This window comes from Anguilla rostrata, unplaced genomic scaffold (assembly GCF_018555375.3).
Source record: "Anguilla rostrata isolate EN2019 unplaced genomic scaffold, ASM1855537v3 scaf0973, whole genome shotgun sequence".
In the NCBI taxonomy this organism is placed as follows: domain Eukaryota; kingdom Metazoa; phylum Chordata; class Actinopteri; order Anguilliformes; family Anguillidae; genus Anguilla; species Anguilla rostrata.
In genome coordinates this window covers 19122-43239 of record NW_026986332.1, presented here as the reverse complement: position 1 = coordinate 43239, position 24118 = coordinate 19122, and the positions used below count along the sequence as shown (strand labels likewise).

Here is a 24118-nt window from a genome sequence, read left to right as displayed (position 1 = left end):
GATGTGAGTTTAACCATCATGAACAAAATTGTGCCTGAGACGTTTGAACATATCAGTGTAATGTCTTAATCTGTTCAATGCATTTTATAGCCTGAAATGTCGGAACAAATTGCTTTTCATAATGTGATGGGAATATCTCAAGAATTTCAAACAATCACACCATATCTATGCCAAGAAGAGCATTGATATGGTTTTAATTACAAGAGTTTTATGGAGCTGCTGGGTGGCTCATCCAGATAATACATTGTTCCAGAGTGTGGATGCACCCCAGTCTGCTATCAAACCCTGACTGTGCAGCACAGGCTGTGCTGGCAGCTCCACAGGGCAGCATGTAATTGGCAGAGGTGGGTAGTAACGTGTTATATTTACTCCGTTACATTTACTTAAGTAACTTTTTGAATAAATTGTACTTGTAAGAGTAGTTTTAATGCAACATACTTTTCACTTTTACTCGAGTATATTTGCGATGAAAAAATGTTACTTTTACTCCGTTATATTCGGCTACATTCCGCTCGTTACTTTTATTTTTTACCCATTTTTTATTCAATGCACGTTCTGTTTGTTTCATTCTCTCAGAGACACTTCAGCCAAAGAGGCGGACTGGTCTTTGCTTTGGCTCTGTCACAGCCCCAAATGACTCTGTTTCACCAATCAAACGTAGCCAGTCACAGCACACAGAAGGATGAGGGGGCGACAACAATGGCCTAAACAACGCCGGGTGATTCGTAGGAGGGGGAACACCCCTGGCCTCACGTTCAAACTATGTTATACCACACGCCTTGTTTACAGCGTTGTCGCCCTTTTTAGTACTGTCTGGCTTGATTGACAATTCATTTATTCAGTAGGTGATAGTATAAGCTTTCTAACGATGTATAACATGTCTAATTTTGCTTTTGGAATAGCGTTTTCTAGGTCAGCGTAACCGAATTTTTTCTTATCATCGCACTTATGCATTCACTCACAAAACGTGGTCAACTTGTCATGCCCCCGTGTTTCGGTTGTCTTATGATTTCCCTTGTGTTCCAGTTATTTCTGTTCCGCGTGCCTTATTCCTCACCACGTCTTTGCTCTTCCCCACAGGGTGGGTGTGATCTTTCCCCATGCACTCCCTAATCACTTCCAGCCCTCAGCAATTTTCACACTCGTTTCAGGTCACATTCCTCACACCCTCCCTGATTAATTCCAATCAGCACCAGGCTATAAAGCCACATTTTTTGTTTCTGTCTTTGCCAGATCGTTGATTTGTTGCCCAGCGTCACTCTTTGCTATCGTGTTAAATCCTAGCCTTGCACTATTTTCTATACCCCGTTTCCTCTGCACCTTCCTCGGTTTCCTCACCTCGCACTGTTTCCTTGGCCACAGATTGTTTGTTTGTTCATGTACCTTGTTCAGTGTTTCCCTGTGTCGTGCCTACGTGTTGTCTGCGTTGCGTCTTGTTCCGTGTTCCCTGTTCTTCCCAATTACCTCCCCAGCTCCAACCTCCCGATCCAGCCCGTCCTTCGCCGGCCTCCCAGTCTCCAGCCCAGCTCCGCCACCGACACCGGAGGTATTCCATTCAGCGCCCAGCCAGATTCCGGATCTCCCCTCAACACCCCACAGCCCTGCTCCAAGCCTGCCTGGTTCCTGCCACAGTCTGTTCAGCGCCAAGCCGGGTTCCGGACCTCTGCACCTACCCTCACTGTTCCTGTCCCAAGTCTGCCCTGATTCCTACCGTCTCTGTCAGTACTCCAATAAACCCCTTTTGTATTATATTTACTGCTGCCTCAGAGTCCTGCGTTTGGGTCCAGTCCGAGACCGGTTCTTAACACAACTATTATTCATAATTTCTTGGGAAATACTATTATTGAGGACTTCTGGGCATAGCTAAGCCGCATGTTTGCTGATAGACCTAGCTGACATCGTTTTCTGGAGCAAAACAGAAGCGGATTGAACTGTATTGTTGATTTACTGTCTGTCTCAATCTACTGAACACAGATATGAATTCATCATTGCTATGTAAGTAGGCTATTATTGTTCAAAATACTTTGGTTATATACGTTATTTTTGAAATTGAGTGTGTTTAAATAGGTTACTGGTATTAATGTGGATATTTCACACTGTAATGTAAGCGTTAGTTAGTAGTGTAATAGTTTTTGTGAAGCATGCAACAGTCATGACGTGAGCGCTGGAACATTGCATAGCATTGCATAGCATACATCATAAAGTTTGTTTACGCTAAACCGGAAGTTCTGCACATATTCCGCGCAAGGCACCATGGGACTTTGGAATATTGTGGGTAAGTGCATCATAAGGTACAATAATGGTGCGACAAAGCATTATGTTTTCCACATATAAAGTTTCTGTTTGAATTTGAGCAGGTTCCTCTTTGTTGTGATGATGAGCCTATTTTAATGGATAAATCCCCTGTAGCCTCATTGATTTTTTTTCTGTCAACGGAGGGTTCACCCCAACAAACTGATGAGGTATACAGACTTAATAGAGTACAACAGAAAGCGAAAATCCTCCTCTTCTGACGAACCTCCTGTGTATTGTTTTATTTAAAGGGATATGATTTAGGCCATATTTGAATTTGCACATGGCTATTTTATATTTTGTTTATTTCTATTGGACAAGCATTTACACTTTTATATTTTGGACATTTGGATTTTTACGTTCATCTTGCTCTGCTTATTTCAACATTAAATCAGATTATATGAAATAACTCCGTACTTGAGTAGTCTTTTCACAAGATACTTTCTTACTCTTACTCAAGTAATTATTTGGATGACTACTTTTACTTCTACTCGAGTCATTATTATTTTAATGTAACAATACTTTTACTTGAGTACAGTTTTTGGCTACTCTACCCACCTCTGGTAATTGGCTGCAGCAGGGAGAGTTCAGTAAGCAGGATTATTGTCTCATCAAGCAGTAGCAACCGTCTCAGTTCAACTGAGCGTCTGCATCCTGAACACACTCATGAAATGAGCTCCTGCTCCTCAACAACTGAGGAGGTGAAAGAGGTTGGCAGCTGGCTGCTCACACTTCAAAGAGAATGTGTGCTTCTCTGAAACCTGTTAAATCTGGGTGGCTGTAGAATAAGACTGCATTATGAATAAAACAGGATAATGCCAACTGTGAAAAAAATGAAAAAATGCAGTGAAAATGATTTTCAAACTATGACTACAACCTTTTTGTTTGGCCCTCATTAAAACAAAAATAAATTAAAGCATTCCACATTTTTGAATGTACAAATTGGCCTCTTTAAGAACCCACTCACACCTCAGTATGCAGCACAGGGGAAAGTCAGGAGAAAATGAAGACAGATAAACACCATTCACTGGAGTAACACTTTTCATTAGTAAAACACCTCAGTGGAATATGATTCAAGACAGTAATGATTAATGTAAATATTCTACTGAAATTCTTATAAAAATAATTTCAATAAATGAAAAAAACTTACCCTCAAAAAGTGCTCTGAGAGTTTTTCTCTGATTCTGAACCTTCATCATCCTCCGTTTGACTCGTTCTTCCACTGTCCTCCTCTTCTCTTCTACCTCCTGTAAGAGCATTCTATCTATTTCATAGAGAGAGCCTCCATGCCCTGCCATCATCTCCTCTATCATCTCCAGCAGCTCTGTGACCTGAGTCCCATCAGCCCTGTTCTGATTGTTGAGAACATGATACCTGTTCCCACATTTCTCTATGAGCTCTTGGAGGGCCCTCCCTTCAGCCTCAATGTGCTGCTCAATGGTTGTGTCCCCCAGCCAGTCTCCCCAGGTGAACAGCACTATAGTGTATTTCCAGACTCTCTTACTGAGAAGCTCCAGGTGTTCCACCACTGATTTCTTCTCAGTATCTCTGAACACTGAGCTCACATTAATGACCTGGAAGAGAGCGCAGGGTCCCGGGGGACACAGAGACACACTGCGAACAATCTCCTGTTTCTCCAGCTCTGTGGTGTCCTTCACAGAATAATTCATCCACCAGCCTGGTGTGTCGACCACAGTGACCTGTATCCCAGCTACTTCACCCTGTCTCTTCACACACTGTGCAGTTCTTATTCCAGACTCAAACTCCTCTCTGCCCAGGATGGTGTTTCCTGCTGAACTCTTCCCACTCCGTCTCCACCCCAGCAGCACAATCCTCAACTCTGAAAGACGGTGCTCCTCCCCTGTCAGAGAGAAAGAGAACAATTTACTCCTCATCAGGACTGTAACAGACATTCAGCTCTGATATTCGGTGCTCTCTGTAAGATTGCAGAGGAGAATATTAATAATGAAATCATATTTATCACAGGACATAAAACAGGTGGTTTACGGGTAATGCCTCTAGGAGCAAAATTCTGCATGAAACTTTTTTCTAATATGAACATAGTCATATTCAGTTCAATATATTTTCATGGATGATTTGCTATAACACATGCCATTTAAAATTGTATTTTGAATATCTAAAAAATTTTAAATAATCATGAATTAATTTATATGCCAAGAAGAACATTGCTATGTCTTTTATTGTATGGGTGTTATGGGCCTGCTGGGTGGCTCATCCTGGTAAGACACTGTTCCAGAGTATGGATGCACCCCACAGTCTGCTATCAATCCCTGACTGTGCAGCACAGGCTGTGCTGGCAGCTCCACATGGCAGCATGTAATTGGCAGCAGCAGGGAGAGTTCAGTCAGCAGGATTTTCTGTGTCTCATCAAAACCTAGCAACTGTCTCAGTTCAACTGAGCATCTGCAGGCTAAACGTCACTCATGAAATGAGCTCCTGCTACTCAACAACTGTGGAGGGGAGAGAAGGTGGCAGCTGGTAGCCCTCACTTCAAAGAGAACATGTGCCTCTCTGCACTCTGTTTAATCGACAAAGAGGGCTGTAGTGATGAGACTGGATGTTACGTCCCTCCGCCTCAGGTGGGGGCGCTGGCCGTTTGGACACATGCGTGTGTCTTATTACAGTTAAATGAGAGCACCTGTGGCGGTGCCCTTTTAAGAAGCCTGGCGTCGGCTTCTCAGGAGATGGGAGCTTTTTCTCCTCACCTCTCAACCACGGCCGGGTCTTGATTTTATCTTGTGTTTTGCAGCTATTTTAGTATTCCTTAGGTGTAATTAAATAGAGTTATTGGTAATTTTTGGGAAGCCTTGGTTTTAGCTTTGTTATGTTTGCGGGGGCTTGAGAGCAAACATAACACTGGATTATGAATGAAACTTTATTTGTGGATCAGCCACACTTATCTGTAGATCACCTGAATTTATTTGTAGATCAGCTACATTTATTTCTGGACCAGCCACATTTATTTGTGGATCACCATAATTTATTTTTGGATAAGCTACATTTATCTGTTGACCTGTTTCTTTTCATTTTTTGACAATAATAACCCCTTGAAGAAAAGAAATTCTACACAAAGAAGATACTCACCATGATGAGAGGTCACAACATCTGCTGCCATGTCGGTCCCTCTCCCTGTCCAGTTTCCTCTGTAAAATAGTGGCATTTTAATGAAATCATTATCAGTTTTAATTTAATAAGTTTGCTCTTCTTCTGTTGATTTTGTGCTAAAATATTTTCACACACAAAGTGTGCCACATTTGAACATCAGGCGTTTCTCCCTCTTTTAGTTCTTGCAGGGATCATTCACTTTCTTGGGTCTTTTTTTTTTAAAAGTTTTTGTGCATGTTTTCAATTGCCACATACAGTTTTGTGTTAAATTTTTTAATTTTAAATTTTAATTTTTTTGCATGTTTAGAGAAGCTTTACAATGGCCTTATCCTTGCATCATTTCTCCCTGCCAAGTGAGACAGGTTTGACTGCCTTAAAAAAAAGCAGGTTTGAAAGTCAAACTCACCGACCACTTTATAACATGAAAACATCACCTAAAAGGTAGTAACTGTATAAACATTCTACATTATGGTACAAGTGTTACAGTTGATTTAGTTTTACCTCCTTTTTGCTTTTAGACATTATGAAATAATGTAGACTGAGAGCTTCAAGTGAGAACATTGAGAGGTATAAACTAGGTATCATGAATATTTATCCATTAGGCCTACAATCTATCAGTGTGATTCCACATTATATATATATATATATATATATAGACAGTCAGGTCCATAAATATTTGGACATTGACAAAGTTGTTGTTATTTTTGCTGTCTACCACAGCATATTGGAGTTGAAATTAAATAATGAATATGAGCTCAAAGTGCAGACCTTCAGCTTTAATTTGAAGGTATTTACATCCAAATCGGGTGAACCGTGTGGGAATTAAAGTACTTTTTATGTGGTCCCTCCCTTTTTAAGGGACCAAAGGTAATTGGACAATTGGCTGATCAGCCAGGTGTGTGTTATTCCCTCATTATTTCATTTACAAGTAAGCACATAAAAGGTCTAGAATTGATTTCAAGTGTGCCATCATTAGGCTGAAAAAAAACCCATCAGAGAAATAGCAATAACATTAGGTGTGGCCAAGTCAACTATATGGTACATTCTTAAAAAGAAAGAATGCACTGGTGAGCTCAAGAACACCAAAAGGCCCGGAAGACCACAGAAAACAACTGTGGTGGATGACAGAAGAATACTTTCCCTGGTGAAGAAAAACCCCTTCACAACAGTTGACCAGATTATATATATACATAAATATCTATATGTGTGTGTGTGTATGTGTGATGGTGGTTGAAAGAGAAAGATAAATTTCTGCTTCACTGACACAACTGCAGATTTTTTAAATGGACTGGAGTGTAAGTGTTCTGTGGGCTCGTGGTAGTGAACTGTTTCCTATTCTCACACATACTGAAGTAGTTTCCAGATTAGCTGCTCCAGGTCTTCACACAGTTTTGAGTGAAAGTTAAAGCTGTACATCGGTACTGAATATTAGTGTTCTGTGATGCCTATGCGGTAGGATTGCCAGGTCTGCAATGAAAGAGCTGCCCAGTGGGCTGCCCAATTATTTATTTATTAAAAAAATGAATAATTATAAATAAAGTATAGCTCGGTGAAAGTGTCAAAAATTCACTGATGCACAAACTATGTTGTTGTGCTGTCTGTCTCTTGCAGTTACTGCAATTACATTACCTTATTTCTGCTGACACTCCATATTTGTCCTGTTAATTCACTACTTTAATCATATACTCACAGCACGTGTGTGTGTAAATAGGCTATGTATTTACAGTGGTTGAATTAAAAAATAATTTCCACTTACCTGTTTGATATGTAGTTGAGGTTGATCGTCTTTCAGCTGAAAAATAATGATAGTTACAAGTTCTTTTAAGTGCTTTGCCGACGTTATGGGAGGAGTGCATTTTGGTTCCAGTTGAGCGGGTTTGATGCGGATGGGAAAAAATAACACTCCTAACTGGCAGTCTGAACACACGGGCCTGTTCTGGCTGTGCGTGTGCCAGCTCGTTCGGGGCGTGTCTCATGGTCATGTGTGTATGTACTGATCTGGAGTCAGTTTAGGATTTAGAGTACTTAGGACTTGATTTTGCAATCCCTTCAGTCGATTGGTTCTTACTTGCAGGGTGGAGGGGCAGGTGGTTAACAGGGTTCCACAGGTGGGTTTCCTCCCTCATCAATGTTTCATTGATAGACCCACTACATCTCCAGAGGGCTCAACAGCATCACCTGGCATCCCAGGTATACCCCGCTCTGTACCAACCCCCATACCAGCCATCTTGGGGCCCAGCTGGGGTTTCTCCTCTTCATCCAGGGCCAATGGCTGCTTTGTTAAGCTGCCTCAGAGAGTGACTGTATGGCTTGTTGCTGTGCCTGGTCCCTTATTCCCATTTCTCTCAGGAGCCTAGTGGTGGGTGTAGCAACAAACCCTCAACAGCAAATTTTCATTGGGAGTACCCAAACCTTTTATCCGTGTTGTTCAGTGTTGGCTGCTAGTTCCGTGTATCTCAGCTTCTTCCATTCGTACACATTTGCTCCTCCCATGTACAGTAATTGTCTGATCTGCAATATATACAGGCTTAAAACTGATGGCCACATCAGGTCTGAGGTTTGTTGCAGCTGTCTCTGGGAGGGGGGGGGGGAGTTCTTCTTTGGTTGAGGTCCACCAGCACTGCTTGACAGAATTAGCTAGGTAAGAGTGAAAATGTAACAGAAAACTAAGTTATAAATCTTTTGAGCTTGAACAGAGCGATGGCATGCTGATGAGGAAAACAAAGGGCAAAAGGGAACAGTGCTATTATATTATAAAATGACACTTGCGCTTCTGAAAACTGACAGGCTAATTCCTGTAGATTTTGAAAAGGAAAGGTCACATTGTACATTCCTTTCCTGATACTTTTTCCACTGTAAGAAGGAAATATAGTTACATAATGGGACAAAACTTTATGGTTCAAGGTGAATTTGTCATATTAAATATGGATTTAACCTGTTAAAAATAAAATATAATCAGATATGTTTAAATGAAATGAACTGCTTTTTCATTTGAAATTTGTCAGACATGGTAGGCGTGCATAGGCTACTTAAAAAGGAAAATGCAAACACGAATTAGTTTTGAAATTTAATTGGTTTTATGTCTTATATTATGCACACATAAGAGAAATGAAATTACACAAACGATAATGAGTTACCACTTTCCAATTTTCAAACGAAAAGTCCAGTGTGGCGTGTGTGGGTGTGTTTGGTGTGTAGGGTGTGCGAGAGTGTTTGGTGTGGGGTGTGTGAGAGTGTTTGGTGTGGCGTGTGTGGGTGTGTTTGGTGCGGAGTGTGTGGGTGTGTTTGGTGTGTAGGGTGTGCGAGAGTGTTTGGTGTGGGGTGTGTGAGAGTGTTTGGTGTGGCGTGTGTGGGTGTGTTTGGTGCAGGCTGTGTGAGTGTGTTTGGTGTGGGGTGCGTGGGTGCATTTGGTGCGGGGTGTATGAGGTGTGTTTGGTGTGGGGTATGGGATGTGTGAGTGTGCTTGGTGTGGGGTGTGTGAGTGTGTTTGGAGTGGCGTGTGTGGGTGTGTTTGGTGCAGGCTGTGTGAGTGTGTTTAGTGTGGGGTGTGTGGGTGTATTTGGTGCGGTGTGTATGAGGTGTGTTTGGTGTAGGGTATGGGTGTATGCGGTGTGTTTTGTGTGGGGTGTGTGAGAGTGTTTGGTGCGGGGTGTGTGAGTGTGTGAGTGTGTTTGGTGTGGGGTGTGAGAGTGTTTGGTGTGGGGTGAGTGAGAGTGTTTGGTGTGGAGTGTGAGAGTGTTTGGTGTAGGGTGTGAGTGTGTCTTTGGTGTGTGGTGCGTGAGAGTGTTTGGTGTGGGGTGTGAGAGTGTTTGGTGTAGGGTGTGAGAGTGTTTGGTGTGGGGTGTGTGAGAGTGTTTGATGCGGGGTGTGTGAGAGTGTTTGGTGTGGGGGTGTGTGAGTGTGTTTGATATAGCGTATGTGAGTGTGTTTGGTGCTGGGTTTATGTGTGAGTGCATTTTTAATACTGAAACATGCATAGTAAAAAGAGGGGTCTTTTTCACACCCACAATGGTGGTTTACATCAGTTATACATCAGTTAGGATTTCCTGTCTCAAGATGACTGGATACTTACCATCTGCTAAAGACACAGGGGACGTGGCCTGGTGCAAATCACAAATATACTGTACCACACCTGCCCTCAGATACTACAAAAAACATTTTATTTAAAGCAAATACATCAAAAAGTGCAGTTTATCAACAAACCATTACAAATCAAGATGAAATTGGCAGAGTATCATGTTTTAACCCTTGGTATACTTTATCAAAAGTTGTCAAAGTTGCATCTATAAAGAAAGATCCTGTCACATTAAGCAGTCTTTTGCATATTTCATATGTGGATTATTTCAGTCACTATAAAGTTCAGTTAGGTAACATTAGTATCAGAGATAAGTGCAGGAATGCTTTTCATCCACCAGAGGGCAGTTTTGACAAGGAATGTCATGACATGGGTTTGTGTTCCTGTGAACACGGTTTCCCCCAGGCATTAATAGCAGAGACGCTGCACCTCCACTGCATTCACGAGCGCCTGCGCAAACATCAGACACAAACCAACAAACCTGAGACTCAGACCTCCATCATCCTATGTTGAACCATTCAATACATGTGGTGTGATTTAACAGGACTGCCATTGTGAAGTCATGTTTTCCCCAGGCCAGGTGTAGGATATACCCTTAAACGCTCGCTTTCCAAACTGGGCGGCGGAACGGGTGGGGAAGACATGGTGGGGGTTGAAGGATAAGGGCACAGTGTAGGATGTGTGTGTGTGTGTGCATGTGCGTGTGCAACTGTGTGGGCGGGTGGGGGGGGTGGGTGCATTTCCTATTAACAATGGGGGGGCCCAACCAAAAATGTTTGGGAACCACTGGGCTATACCATGTGAGTGACTCACTGCTTCACACCACCACTGCATACCCTCTGAGGCACTTCCCCTTCCACTATTTTCCTGGGGAAAACATTGGAATACCCTGTGCTTATCCTGTGCTTTTCAGTTAAGTTCACTCATTGTTCCTGAAACTGATATAATTGTGACCGATTTATTACATAGAACACAGAGATATATACAATATATAAAAATAAGACATATACAAAGTATTTTTTTCAGCATGTATATTGAATTAATACCACCTGCACCACAGGAGCATTGAGCTGAAGGAAAGAGCAGAGAGGCGTGTCTCTCCTCCTGTAGCCTATGTGTGCAAACTGAGCCATTGGGGAGAACTAATGCTGCAGTAACCAGAGGAACCCAGAGAGACCGAATGTGTCCATCAGCAGACTCCCTGTCAGTCAGCTGATCATATGGGCATAGCCAAGGTTCAAACACATTCATGTTGCACAAATTTTGTATTGCCTATGTCATGTATACTATCACATAACTACACTACTGTGGGTTACATTTTTGCAAATGACTGTAAATAGGCCTTTCAGTTACAATTGATTACAAATAAAACTATCTGTAGTCAGACATATGAAGAAACTTTGACTTTTATATATCAAAAACAATGCATTTGAAAATATTAGGCGGCTGGTTGATTTACAATTAGCTAGATTTAGTAAAACAACAGATAATGAAATAGATACACAATCAACCACATGGGGGCAGTGTGATGTTTTTAGTTTGGCGTGTCACCTACACTGTCCTCTTCCTGTATCACCCTGTCAGGCTCCTCTGCTTCACTCACTACAGAACTCCATGTTCCGTATCCAGATGATGCTGAACTCTCTGCTTTACTCCTTTTCAGCCACCATGACAGCTTCTTACTGGAAACATCATGAGCAGATTGATAATCCCACACAGAGCTGCCTGCATCAGAGGGGGCTGGAGTCCCTCCACTCACTGTAACACAACACCACCAACAAGCTCTGTTACACTCAGATTCATCTGCATTACATTCTGTACATTACATTCATTTTTGTTATTTTCTGAAACTGCTACATAATGATTTATGATCATAATGTGGTTTAAGATTATTATGTGAATCATTGTCTTCTGTGGTGAATGGATATGTTTCTCATTCGTAGTTAATACACAAGCATAGTTTACATTGATCCAAATCAGCAAACTGTTTGATGTTAATATGTTTTTCCAGTCGGTTATTACATCCTTTGTTTTAAAAGTAATGCTTTAGCGTGGTGTTCATATTATGTGGGAGATATATGCAAAACGTCCTTCATACAAAAGCTAAGTATTAACTTGTAGACTGCATTGTTACGCATTTTAGAAGGTGTAAAAGGTTTTGCAACGTAGACTAGGACAGTTACATGGAAAGTACATTATAAATTAATCATTGTTTACTTATTGTATAAGGTATATGGTGGTGGTTGTTAATTAACTTGTAGCTAAACTCTAGGTGCTGAGAAAGTCAGTCTAAAGAAAGTTCATGAGTAAAACTCACAAGAAGGAGGAAGGAATTCTAAGCTGTTTCTCCACTTCCTGAATGGCAGTGTGGATCCCTCTGTCTCTGAGTCAACCACAGCCTTCGCCATCCTCTTTATCAGCTCCTCCTCTCTTCTGCTCCATTCCTCCTCAAAGCTCTTCTGTTTTCTTTCTATTTTCTTTTCCGCAAAAAAATGAATGCATGTTAAAATACTGGGGGGCTGACTGATTTACAATCTGTTCTTTCACATCAGGCCCGCCCAAGCTGTTTGTGGAGATCTACTGTCCTTTAGGTTTTCATGTGCTTTCATAGTGTTTGAGTGAAAACCTACAGTACATACTGTAGATCCCCAGAAACAGGGTTGGGCAGTCCTGATTTACAGAACATTTTGTCAAGCAACATATGATGAAATCAGTTATACAATCGACCACATGGGGCAGTGTAGGGCAGTGTTTAGTGTGGCGTGTCACCAACACTGTCCCCTTCCAGGGTCACCCTGTCAGGCTCCTCTGCTTCACTCACTACAGAACTCCGTGTTCCGTATCCAGATGATGCTGAACTCCCTGATTTCCTCCTTTTCAGCCACCATGATACCTTCTTACTGGAAACATCATGAGCAGATTGATAATCCCGCACAGAGCTGCCTGCTTCAGAGGGGGCTAGAGAACCTCCACTCACTGTAACACAACACCACCAACGAGCTCTGTTACACTCAAATTCATCCACATTACATTCTGTGCTTTACTATCATTTTTGTCAATTTCAGCAGCTGCTGCATAATGAAGTATGATCATAATGTGATTTAAGATTATGTGAATCATTGTCTTTTGTGGTGAATGGATATGTTTCTCATTCTTAGTTAATACGCAAGCATAGTTTACATTGATCCAAATCAGCAAACTGTTTGATGTTCATATGTTCTTCCAGTTGGTTATTAAATCATTTGTTTTAAAAGTACTACTTTAGTGTGGTGGTCATATATGTGGGAGATGTGTGTAAAACGTCCTGCATACAAAAAGCTAAGTATTAACTTGTAGACTGCATTGTTACGCATTTGAGAAGGTGTAAAATGTTTTCCAACGTAGACTAGGACAGTTACTTGGAATGTACATTATAAATTGATCATTATTTACTCATGGTATAATGTAAATGGTGGTGGTTGTTAAGGGACTTGAAGCTAAACTGTAAGTCCTGAGAAATTCCAATGAAAGGAAAATGATTAAAACTCACAAGGAGGAAGTAAATTAAAGCTGTCTCTCCTCTTCCTGAATGGCAGTGTGGATCCCTCTGTTCTGAGTCAACCACAGCCTTCACATCCTCTCTATCAGCTCCTCCTCTCTTCTGCTCCATTCCTCCTCAAAGCTCTTCTGTTTCTTTCTATTTTCTTTTCCGCAAAAAAAATGAATGATGTTAAAATCTGGGGGCTGATGATTTCAATCTGTTGTTTACATCAGGCCGCCCAAGCTGTTTGTGGAGATCTACTGTCCTTTAGGTTTTCATGTGCTTTCTAGTGTTTGAGTGAAAACCTACAGTACATACTGTAGACTCCAGAAACAGGGTGGCAGCCCTGATTACAGTACATTTTGTCAAGCAACATATGATGAAATCAGTTATACAATCGACCACATGGGGCAGTGTAGAGCAGTGTTTAGTGTGGCGTGTCACCTACACTGTCCTCTTCCAGGGTAACCCAGTCAGGTTCCTCTGCTTCACTCACTACAGAATTCCGTGTTCCGTATCCAGATGATGCTGAACTCTCTGATTTCCTCCTTTTCAGCCACCATGACACCTTCTTACTGGAAGGTTTCTGAGCAGATTGGTAAACCGATACAGAGCTGCCTGCTTCAGAGGGGGCTGGAGTCCCTCCACTCACTGTAACACACCACCAACAAGCTCTGTTACACTCAGATTCATCTGCATTACATTCTGTACATTACATTCATTTTTGTTATTTTCAGAAACTGCTACATAATGATTTATGATCATAATGTGGTTTAAGATTATTATGTGAATCATTGTCTTCTGTGGTGAATGGATATGTTTCTCATTCGTAGTTAATACACAAGCATAGTTTACATTGATCCAAATCAGCAAACTGTTTGATGTTCATATGTTTTTCCAGATGGTTATTACATCCTTTGTTTTAAAAGTAGTACTTCAGTGTGGTGTTCATAATATGTGGGAGATGTATGCAAAACGTCCTTCATACAAAAGCTAAGTATTAACTTGTAGACTGCATTGTTACGCATTTTAGAAGGTGTAAAAGGTTTTATAACGTAGACTAGAACAGTTACATGGAAAGTACATTATAAATTAATCATTGTTTACTTATTGTATAAGGTATATGGTGGTGGTTGTTAATGTACTTGTAGGTAAACTCCCGGTGCTGAGAAATTCAGTCTAAAGAAAGTTGATGAATAAAACTCACAAGAAGGAGGAAGGAATTCTAAGCTGGTTCTCCAGTTCCTGATTGGCAGTGTGGATCCCTCTGTCTCTGAGTCAGCCACAGCCTTCAACATCCTCTCTATCAGCTCCTCCTCTCTTCTGCTCCATTCCTCCTCAAAGCTCTTCTGCTTTATTTCTATTTTCTTTACCGCAAAAAAATGAATGAATGTTAAAATACTGGGGGGCTGACTGATTTACAATCTGTTGTTTTACATCAGGCCCGCCCAAGCTGTTTGTGGAGATCTACTGTCCTTTAGGTTTTCATGAGCTTTCATAGTGTTTGAGTGAAAACCTACAGTACATACTGTAGACCTCCAGAAACAGGGTTGGGCAGCCCTGATTTACAGTACATTTTGTCAAGCAACATATGATGAAATCAGTTATACAATCGACCACATGGGGCAGTGTAGAGCAGTGTTTAGTGTGGCGTGTCACCTACACTGTCCTCTTCCAGGGTAACCCAGTCAGGTTCCTCTGCTTCACTCACTACAGAATTCCGTGTTCCGTATCCAGATGATGCTGAACTCTCTGGTTTACTCCTTTTCAGCCACCATGACACCTTCTTACTGGAAGGTTTCTGAGCAGATTGGTAATCCGACACAGAGCTGCCTGCTTCAGAGGGGGCTGGAGTCCCTCCACTCACTGTAACACAACACCACCAACAAGCTCTGTTACACTGAGATTCATCTGCATTACATTCTGTACATTACATTCATTTTTGTTATTTTCAGAAACTGCTACATAATGATTTATGATCATAATGTGGTTTAAGATTATTATGTGAATCATTGTCTTCTGTGGTGAATGGATATGTTTCTCATTCGTAGTTAATACACAAGCATAGTTTACATTGATCCAAATCAGCAAACTGTTTGATGTTCATATGTTTTTCCAGATGGTTATTACATCCTTTGTTTTAAAAGTAGTACTTTAGTGTGGTGTTCATAATATGTGGGAGATGTATGCAAAACGTCCTTCATACAAAAGCTAAGTATTAACTTGTAAACTGCATTGTTACGCATTTTAGAAGGTGTAAAAGGTTTTATAATGTAGACTAGGACAGTTACATGGAAAGTACATTATAAATTAATCATTGTTTACTTATTGTATAAGGTATATGGTGGTGGTTGTTAATGGACTTGTAGGTAAACTCCAGGTGCTGAGAAATTCAGTCTAAAGAAAGTTGATGAATAAAACTCACAAGAAGGAGGAAGGAATTCTAAGCTGTTTCTCCACTTCCTGAATGGCAGTGTGGATCCGTCTGTCTCTGAGTCAACCACAGCCTTCAACATCCTCTCTATCAGCTCCTCCTCTCTTCTTCTCCATTCCTCCTGAAGCCATTTCTGTTCAATCATATTCTTTCTGAATAATTTGTGTCTAGAAAATAAGCCCTGTGTGTAACTCTTCTCTATAGTGAAGGGAACACCCCTGTTCATGGCGACCAACTCCTCTATATTCTCCAGCAGCTCTGTGACCTGAGTCCCATCAGACCTGTACCTATTGTTGAGAACATGATACCTGTTCCCACATTTCTCTATGAGCTCTTGGAGGCCCCTCCCTTCAGTCTCAATGCGCTGCTCAATGGTTGTGTCTCCCAGCCAGTCTCCCCTGGTGAACAGCACTATAGTGTGTCTCCAGACTCTTTCACCGAGAAGCTTCAGGTGTTCCACTGCTGATCTTCGGTGTTGTTCATCGAATGATGAGGCCACATCAATGACCAGGAAGAGAACGCAGGGTCCTGGGGGACACAGAGACACACTGCGCACAATCTCCTGTTTATCCAGCTTTGCAGTGTACTTCGTAAACACCGATGTGTTCCACCAGCCTGGTGTGTCGACCACAGTGACCTGTCTCCCAGCTACTTCACCCTGTCTCTTCACACACCGTGTAATTCTTTTTCCAGGCTCAAACTCCTCTCTGCCCAGGATGGTGTTTCCTGCTGAACTCTTCCCAGTCCATGTCCCCCCCAGCAGTACAATCCTCAGCTCTGAGAGACGGTGCTCCTCCCCTATCAGAGAGAAAGAGAAGAATTAACTCCTCATCAGGATTGTAACAAACATCCAGCTCTGAGCTACTCACTGTAAGTTTAGAGTGGAGAGTTAATTAAGTAGATTAAAGTAGATTAAAAATGAAATGAAATTTAATACTGAAGACCAAAGAGAGTTGGGCAGGGCAGTAAATTTGTAGGTGCACAGTTGAGCATGACATTTATCTTGATACCAATATAATGTCTCATTCAGTTCAATACATACTAACAGCCTAAAAGGCCAAAATACACAACTTTTAAAACTGTGATGAAAACTTGTTCAAAATTTCAAATATCTGTACATTAATTTTTGTCAAGAGGATTATTACTTGGAATGTAATGGAAAATGTTATGTAGGGCTGCCTGGTGGCACATCCTACTGGAAGTAGAACCTTGTTTACGACCGACCGGGGGGGGAGAACATCGCCGCTGCTACAAATCAAGGACTTGGCCTACATGCCTCACATCTGGAAACCTCCACAATTTCACAACGCAAAGACTGTTCTCTCTAGGACCCCGCAGCGACCACTGGAGGCCGCTGCCTGCGTGAATGGACGGGTCTTTCTCTCTCCCTCTCTTTCTCCCCAACCTGAACAACACCACACTTATAGTACAGTCGGTAGTGGAAGAATAGCTTGCTTGGTTGCATGTATCGCTGAAGAGCTGAAGTTATGCTTCACTCTCCGGCACTACCGGGAGCAATACTCCTTTGCAGCTGAGCTAAGTTATTCAGCTACGCCGGTTACACTGTACCCCACACATACGCGCCCAACCCGCCGTTCACCCTTCCCCCTTTCGTCTACAAAGTGACACATGCGCACACACGCACGCGCACCCCCACCTTTACGTATTTAGAAGTTTCCTCATTTAGATTAGTTGTGTATGAAGTTTGTACGATTGTTTAATAAATAATTGTATTAAACTGTGTCTGTTTTGATGTTGCTAGAATGTGGGAATCGGAGTCAAAATAACCTATCCAGAACTATATCCTTCAGGTTATCGTACATTTTTTGTTTAATTATTTGATTCTTAATAGTCGTAATTTTGATTATTAATTGAAGATCCAAATTTATGGTTGAATAGTCTAGATAACTAATTTTATGAGGCTGATTTTTAATTGTGCGGGAATACCGCTTCGCCTACATAAGTGGTTCCCAATGTGAGAATATATGAATATAATCCCAACCTAAGTGGTGCCCCGTGTAAGGCTATGCTGTCATTTCCCCGACACTTCTCCAGAATGTGGATGCACCCCACAGTCTGCTATAAGAACCTGACTGTGCAGCGCAGGCTGTGCTGGCAGCTCCACAGGGCAGCATGTAATTGGCAGCAGCAGGGAGAGTTCAGTCAGCAGGATTTTCTGTGTCTCATCAAGCACTAGCAACCGTCTCAGTTCCACTGAGCTTCTGCAGCCTAAACATGCTCATGAAATGAGATCCTGCTACTCAACAACTGTGGAGGGGAGAGGAGTTGGCAGCTGACAATCCAAACTTCAAAAAGAGCGTCTTCTTCTCTACACTGTTTAATCAGGGTGGCTGCAGTAATAAGACTGTGTTATGAATAAAATTGGGCATTGCAAACTGGGGAAAAAAATGAAATAATGTGCTAAAAATGAAATAATGTGCTGAAAATGATTTTTAAACTATGAGTACAACCTTTCTGTTTGGTCCTCATTCAAACAAAAATAAAATCAAAGATTCCACATTTTAAATGTACAAATTGGCCTCTTTAAGCACCAACTCACTCCTCAATTTGTAGCACAGGGGAAAGTCAGGACAATATAAGGACAGATATACACCTTTCTCTGGAGTAACACTTTTCATTGGCAAAATACCTCCATGGAATATGATTCAACACAGTCATGATTAATGTAAACATTCTACGGAAATTCCTCTAAAAAATAATTTCAATAAATGAAAAAAACTTACCCCCAAAAATTGCTCGGAGAGCTTTTCTCTGATTCTGAACCTTCGTCATCCTCTGTTTCACTCGTTCTTCCACTGGCCTCCTCTTCTCTTCCACCTCCTGTAAGAGCATTCTGTCTATTTCATAGAGAGAGCCTCCATGCCCTGCCATCATCTCCTCTATCTTCTCCAGCAGCTCTGTGACCTGAGTCCCATCAGCCCTGTTCTTATTGTTGAGAACATGATACCTGTTCCCACATTTCTCTATGAGCTCTTGGAGGGCCCTCCCTTCAGTCTCAATGCGCTGCTCAATGGTTGTGTCTCCCAGCCAGTCTCCCCTGGTGAACAGCACTATAGTGTGTCTCCAGACTCTTTCACCGAGAAGCTCCACGTGTTCCACTGCTGATCTTCTGTGTTCCTCTCTGAATGCTAAGCTCACATCAATGACCAGGAAGACAGCGCAGGGTCCCGGGGGACACAGAGACACACTGCGCACAATCTCCTGTTTATCCAGCTTTGCAGTGTACTTCACTAAAAATGTCACCCACCAGCCTGGTGTGTCGACCACAGTGACCTGTCTCCCAGCTACTTCACCCTGTCTCTTCACACACTGTGCAGTTCTTACTCCAGACTCAAACTCCTCTCTGCCCAGGATGGTGTTTCCTGCTGAACTCTTCCCCCTCCATCTCCCCCCCAGCAGCACAATCCTCAGTTCTGAGAGACGGTGCTTCTCCCCTGTCAGAGAGAAAGAGAACAATTTACTCCTCATCAGGAGTGTAACAAACATTCAGCTCTGAAATGAGCTACTCACTGTAAGTTTAGAGTGGAGAGTATGAAAAATGAAATGAAATTTAATACTGAAGACCAAAGACAGTTGGGCCGGGCAGTAAATTTGTAGGTGCACAGTTGAGCATGAGATTTTTCTTGATACCAATATAATGTCTCCTTCAGTTCAATACATATTAACAGCCTAAAAGGCCAAAATACACGACTTTTAAATCTGTGATGAAACTTGCTTAAAATTTTAAATATCAGTACAGTAATTTTTGTCAAGAGGATTATTACTCGGAATGTAATGTCAAATGTTATATAGGGCTGCCTGGTGGCACATCCTACTGGAAGTCAATGACCGACCTGGGGGTAGAACATCGCCGCTGCTACAAATCAAGGACTTGGCTTGCGTGCCTCACATCTGGAAACCTCCACCATTTCACAACGCAAAGCCTGTTCTCTCCAGGACCCCACAGCGACCACTGGAGGCCGCTGCCGGCGTGAATGGGCGGGCGGTAAGACTGAGCAAACATTCCAGGTAACAGAAGTTTAGCTTAGTCTGTATTGAGTTAATGTGATACTGTGTGTTTCCATTTTGTCTTTCAAAATCAGTTGTGCTGGCGATGTAACGGATAGAACACAACCACACACGTGGTCTTTCTCTCTCCCTCTCTTTCTCCCCAACCTTAACAACACCACACTTATAGTACAGTCGGTGGTGGAAGAATATCTTGCTTGGTTGCATGTATCGCTGAAGAGCTGAAGTTATGCTTCACTCTCCGGCACTACCGGGAGCAATACTCCTTTGCAGATGAGCTCTTATTCAGCTACGCCAGTTACACTGTACCCCACACATACGCGCCCAACCCGCCGTTCACCCTTCCCCCTTTCGTCTACAGACAAAGTGACACATGCGCACACACGCACACGCACCCCTACCTTTCCATATTTAGCAGTTTCCTCATTTAGATTAGTTGTGTATGAAGTTTGTACGATTGTTTAATAAATAATTGTATTAAACCTGTGTCTGTTTTGATGTTGCTAGAATGTGGGAATCTGAGTCAAAATAACCTATCCAGAACTATATCCTTCAGGGTATCGTACATTTTTTATTCATTTGATCCTTAATATCTGTAATTTTGCTAATTGAAGAACCAAATTTATGGTGGAATAGTCTAGATAACTAAATATTCTGTCAGGACCACTGTCATCAAAGTAGATCTTTTTTGAAAAAAAAGGCAATACAGTTATGTTTGGCGGTATGGCTCTGTTCTGGAGCTCTCCCGCCAACCATGCAGCCCACGTGGATAAGGCCGGGAGGCCAGCAGCCAAACCCCAAAACAACCATATGCCAACATGCTATTAATAAGTGCCTCCGGCTGATGTGATGACTATGTGTACGACCACCTGGAGGAAGCCCTTCGTCCAGTCAGCTTGAGGCCGTCTATTTTTTATGTGGATCAGTGGTTATGTGTACCAACCCAAAGCTTTTTTGGCCCTGAAGCAAGAGTAAAATTAAACCAGGGGAAAATACTATTTGTAATGTTGACGGCTATGCCTATGTGTATGGCCTTGGCTTTAATCAATCAAATTTATTTGCATAGCGTATTTTACGGCAGTCGTCACAATACGCTTACAGACAACCCTGGCCTGAACCCCCACAGGAGCAAGCGTAAGGCGACAGTGGCAAGGAAAACTCCCTGTGGTAGATAGGAAGGAACCTCAGAAGGAACCAGGCTCAAGGGGGGAACCCATCCTCCTCTGATTGGCTCAGGGTGTTGATTGTTCTGTGAAGCATGTCAATCAGTGGCTTAGCTACCTCGTAAGCCCAAGGTCATTCAAACTAATCACCAAATATTATTAGGCTATGTGTACCAACAGCTTGTTGGTATTTCCCCCCAGCACCGAGATTTAAACCAATTAGAGGGAAATATACTACTCATATCAGTAATGAATCCTCGTTCGGTAGTAGTAGCAGCAGCAGCAGCAATAAACTGCAGCAGCAGTGAAAGCAGTAGCATCAGCAGCAGCAACAGCAGTAGCTGTAACATCAGCAGTAGCGGCAGCAGTAACGCAGAAGCAGCAGTAGCACCCAGTAGCAGTAACAGTAACAGCAGCAGCAGCAACAGAAACAGAAACAGTAACAGCAGCAACAGTACTACCAGCAGCAGGAAACTGATTATAGAGTAAACATTGGCAGCTGCGACACCAGTACTTGCCAGTAGACAGTAGCAGCCGTTCTCCTATACTGCAAAGCTCATAGCTTTTGAACGGAAATTATGTCAATGCCAACGGATGAAAGAAGCACATGTTCAAAGCCCTGTAGCTTCACTGAGGATGCCGGGAACCATCACTGCTGTCGTTGCCGCTAGTATGTGCTAGTATGCAATAATGACACGAGTTCCTTCATTTTCTCAGATTAAAAGCTTGAGGTGTATACAAAATATAGCTAATTTAAGAATATTTGCCATGGTGAGATCACATAAAGAACCATGAAGCATAAGGAAATGCAGTTTCCAACAGTGGGTAATTCGGGGTTGAAACTCTTGCCTTAAAAGAGAGACCAGTTTGTGAACGGAGTTATATAAGGCTGAAGAGTCCATGCATCTTTTAAAAATTGGGGAGAAATGCATTCTGCAGAGATTGGACGAACATATTACTGCTTCTGCCCATCAGGCGTCACGATGAGGCTAATCTTGCGTTGCGCTATCGGAAGCGACTCCTGCCAAATGGATACGCTGGAAAAGATGCATAGCCCGGTCCCGAAAGCCGAGACGATTGGCGATCGCGTTTTTGAGTTTCGCTCAATTCGCTGACATAAGGGCCACTCCGGGCGAGGGCAGGCATCGAAGCAATACGGTTTGAAGAATTATTTCTCAATACATCACTATTTAAATATTATTTAACAGTTGGGCACAGTGGGCTGCTTTACAGCGCCACATTGCATTACTAATATGCTTACCGAATTAGTATATTAAGAGAGGAATTGGAACCAGTCACTTATTTTTTATTTTATTGTTATTATTTTTTATTTTTTATCATCGTATTGCACTCTTTTTTTAAGACGAAAATACGATGTACAATTAAAGAAAACTATGACAAAGTTGCGAAAGCACGTACTACAAATCTGCCTGGAACCAGGCATAACCGGGAGGAGATGCAATGGATGACGCGCAACGCCATTCGCGTGAGCACGCAATTGTAGAGACGGCGAGGCCAATACCTAGGTTATGCGGAGCATGTCCGTACCAGGAGGTATAATTTTTCCTGAACATATGTGCTCAGTCGTGTGGTCGTGTGATCACATGCACGGTGAAGAAGTCAGAGCAGTGACGTGGAGAAGGCTACATCAAATCCTTTCTCCACTGATAAGCCTAAACGCCCGTTTAAGTGTCATGGAGTACAACGATACACTTATTGTATGTTTCATTGTATGTATATATGTATGTATGTATGTATGTATGTAGCCTATGTATGTATGTACCACTTATTGTAAAGAGTCTTTGAGTCTTGCAACAGCACGATATTGAGAGAACCAGTTGGACGAGTCAACATTAAGCCTAATTTGTCTCATTAAAATGGACATTAGCAATCCCTAAACATTCAGCATTGTGATCTGACAGCTAAATTAGGTAGCCAACCAAATTGTATCCTCGCAGATTTAACACCAATATGAATTTAATGTTTTCATTTTTCTGTCGCGATGATTGGGTCCCAATAGAGAACCGGCTTTTTAAGCGCAAATCGTGAATGAGTGGAGGAAACTTTATCTGGTTCTGAAGTTGAAAGCCGAAAGCTGGTTTGCATTTTACAACATTGGCTGTAGCCTACTTGCCGGTAACAGTCTAACACTCCTTGTGGTGTAACGATTCAGCGAAGGGTAGAATGCAGCTTTGAACAATTTAGACGACTCTGCATCTCTGCTCTTTGCAACACGACCTACCGCCCATGTTCAATCTGCCAAACCTATAACAGCCAGAGTTTAACTGGCCATCTTGCGGCCCAATCCTCCCGGAATAACTGTTTACACCAGGAAGTAGGCCATTAGCCTACAAATACACAAACTATAGCCTAGGCTTTGTGAGACATGGGGGCCATCTAATAGCTGCGTAGTAGCAACTGCCCATAATCCATTCGCCGTTCACAATGAACAAAGATTCTTTATCGATACGCCTACTTTTCCATCTCAGCCAAGAATGAGAACTTTGGCGTTTCCCAATTCAGACATTTCCACTTAGATTTACGTGCACGAATCCTAAATTCGCGTAAAAACGACTGATTGGAAGACCTCGCTCTGATCAACTATGGGATGTAGCCTACGACCCAATTCTACTGCGTTCCGGAAGGTAGCCGAAAGCATTCACGCCAGGGATTCTTTAGCAGTGAGAGCATCTAGCGTTGACTCTGATGGTGAGAAACTCAACAATAAGCATGCCATTAACTTGTGCCCGCATATGTTGGAACGTTTTTTTTCGCTTTTAGCGAAAGACTTGCGATATTCGTGAAACCAGCCTCGCTGTGAGACGTCCCCGCAATCAAATGTGTATATTCGGTGTTGTCAATTTAGCGACTTTTATAGGAGGCCATAGCTACCTTCCATAGAAAATAGTTGGCAACACTGTGTAGGATTATGTATTTACCGCTAGACTCAGACCTCAGCAGAATTTAAATACGGTTGATGACATTACCCGGCTAGAATCTGCAGCTAGCAGATATGGACGTGGCAGCAGCTTCCAGGCTTGAACATGGCGTCCTCCATGGAGGGGTGGCGGCCGCCGCAAAGCAGCGCTCCTTGAATGAAGCTCCCTGGCCAGTTAGCAGTGCACCGGTATCCTCAATATCTGGAATATGTCGCTTAAAACAACGCTTTTCGTGTCTGGCCCCAAATGGATCGCCTGCCTGCTGCAGCTATAGAGCTTAGAGGTAAGGAGCAATGCAAATAAATAGCAAGACTTCCTCATAGTACCTAGGCTGTGAGCTTAGACTAGCAGCGAACATGTAGCGAGCAGACATGGTTTAGACTGGCAGCATGCCATAGCCGGATTGCAGGGAGAAGCGCCGATTTACAAGCAACGTGCAGTAGCTTGCATGCAGGAGGAGCAGCCGAATGAGTAGAGGGAGGCTGTTTAAGTAGATCGCCCTGTTAAGTGAATGTACTGTGATAGGCAAACATCACTCAG

The 24118-nt window shown here is 42.4% G+C and overlaps 1 protein-coding gene and 1 long non-coding RNA gene across 2 annotated transcripts in view; both read right to left on the bottom strand.

Annotated features, from left to right (window-relative positions):
- LOC135246923 (uncharacterized) overlaps positions 1-24118 on the bottom strand; it is a 103304-nt gene that overhangs the window by 60274 nt on the left and 18912 nt on the right. The window contains exons 4-6 of the mRNA XM_064320191.1: positions 18192-18902; positions 15515-16245; positions 3443-4145 (exon numbers count right to left, since the gene is read on the bottom strand). Coding sequence (XP_064176261.1) covers positions 3443-4145; positions 15515-16245; positions 18192-18902 — 2145 coding nt within the window. The remainder of the gene's footprint in view (positions 1-3442; positions 4146-15514; positions 16246-18191; positions 18903-24118) is intronic.
- LOC135246926 (uncharacterized) lies at positions 12266-13082 on the bottom strand. Its single transcript, XR_010328024.1, has 2 exons — positions 13023-13082; positions 12266-12469 (listed from the first exon to the last, which is right to left on the bottom strand). It is a non-coding gene; the product is annotated as an uncharacterized LOC135246926 (long non-coding RNA).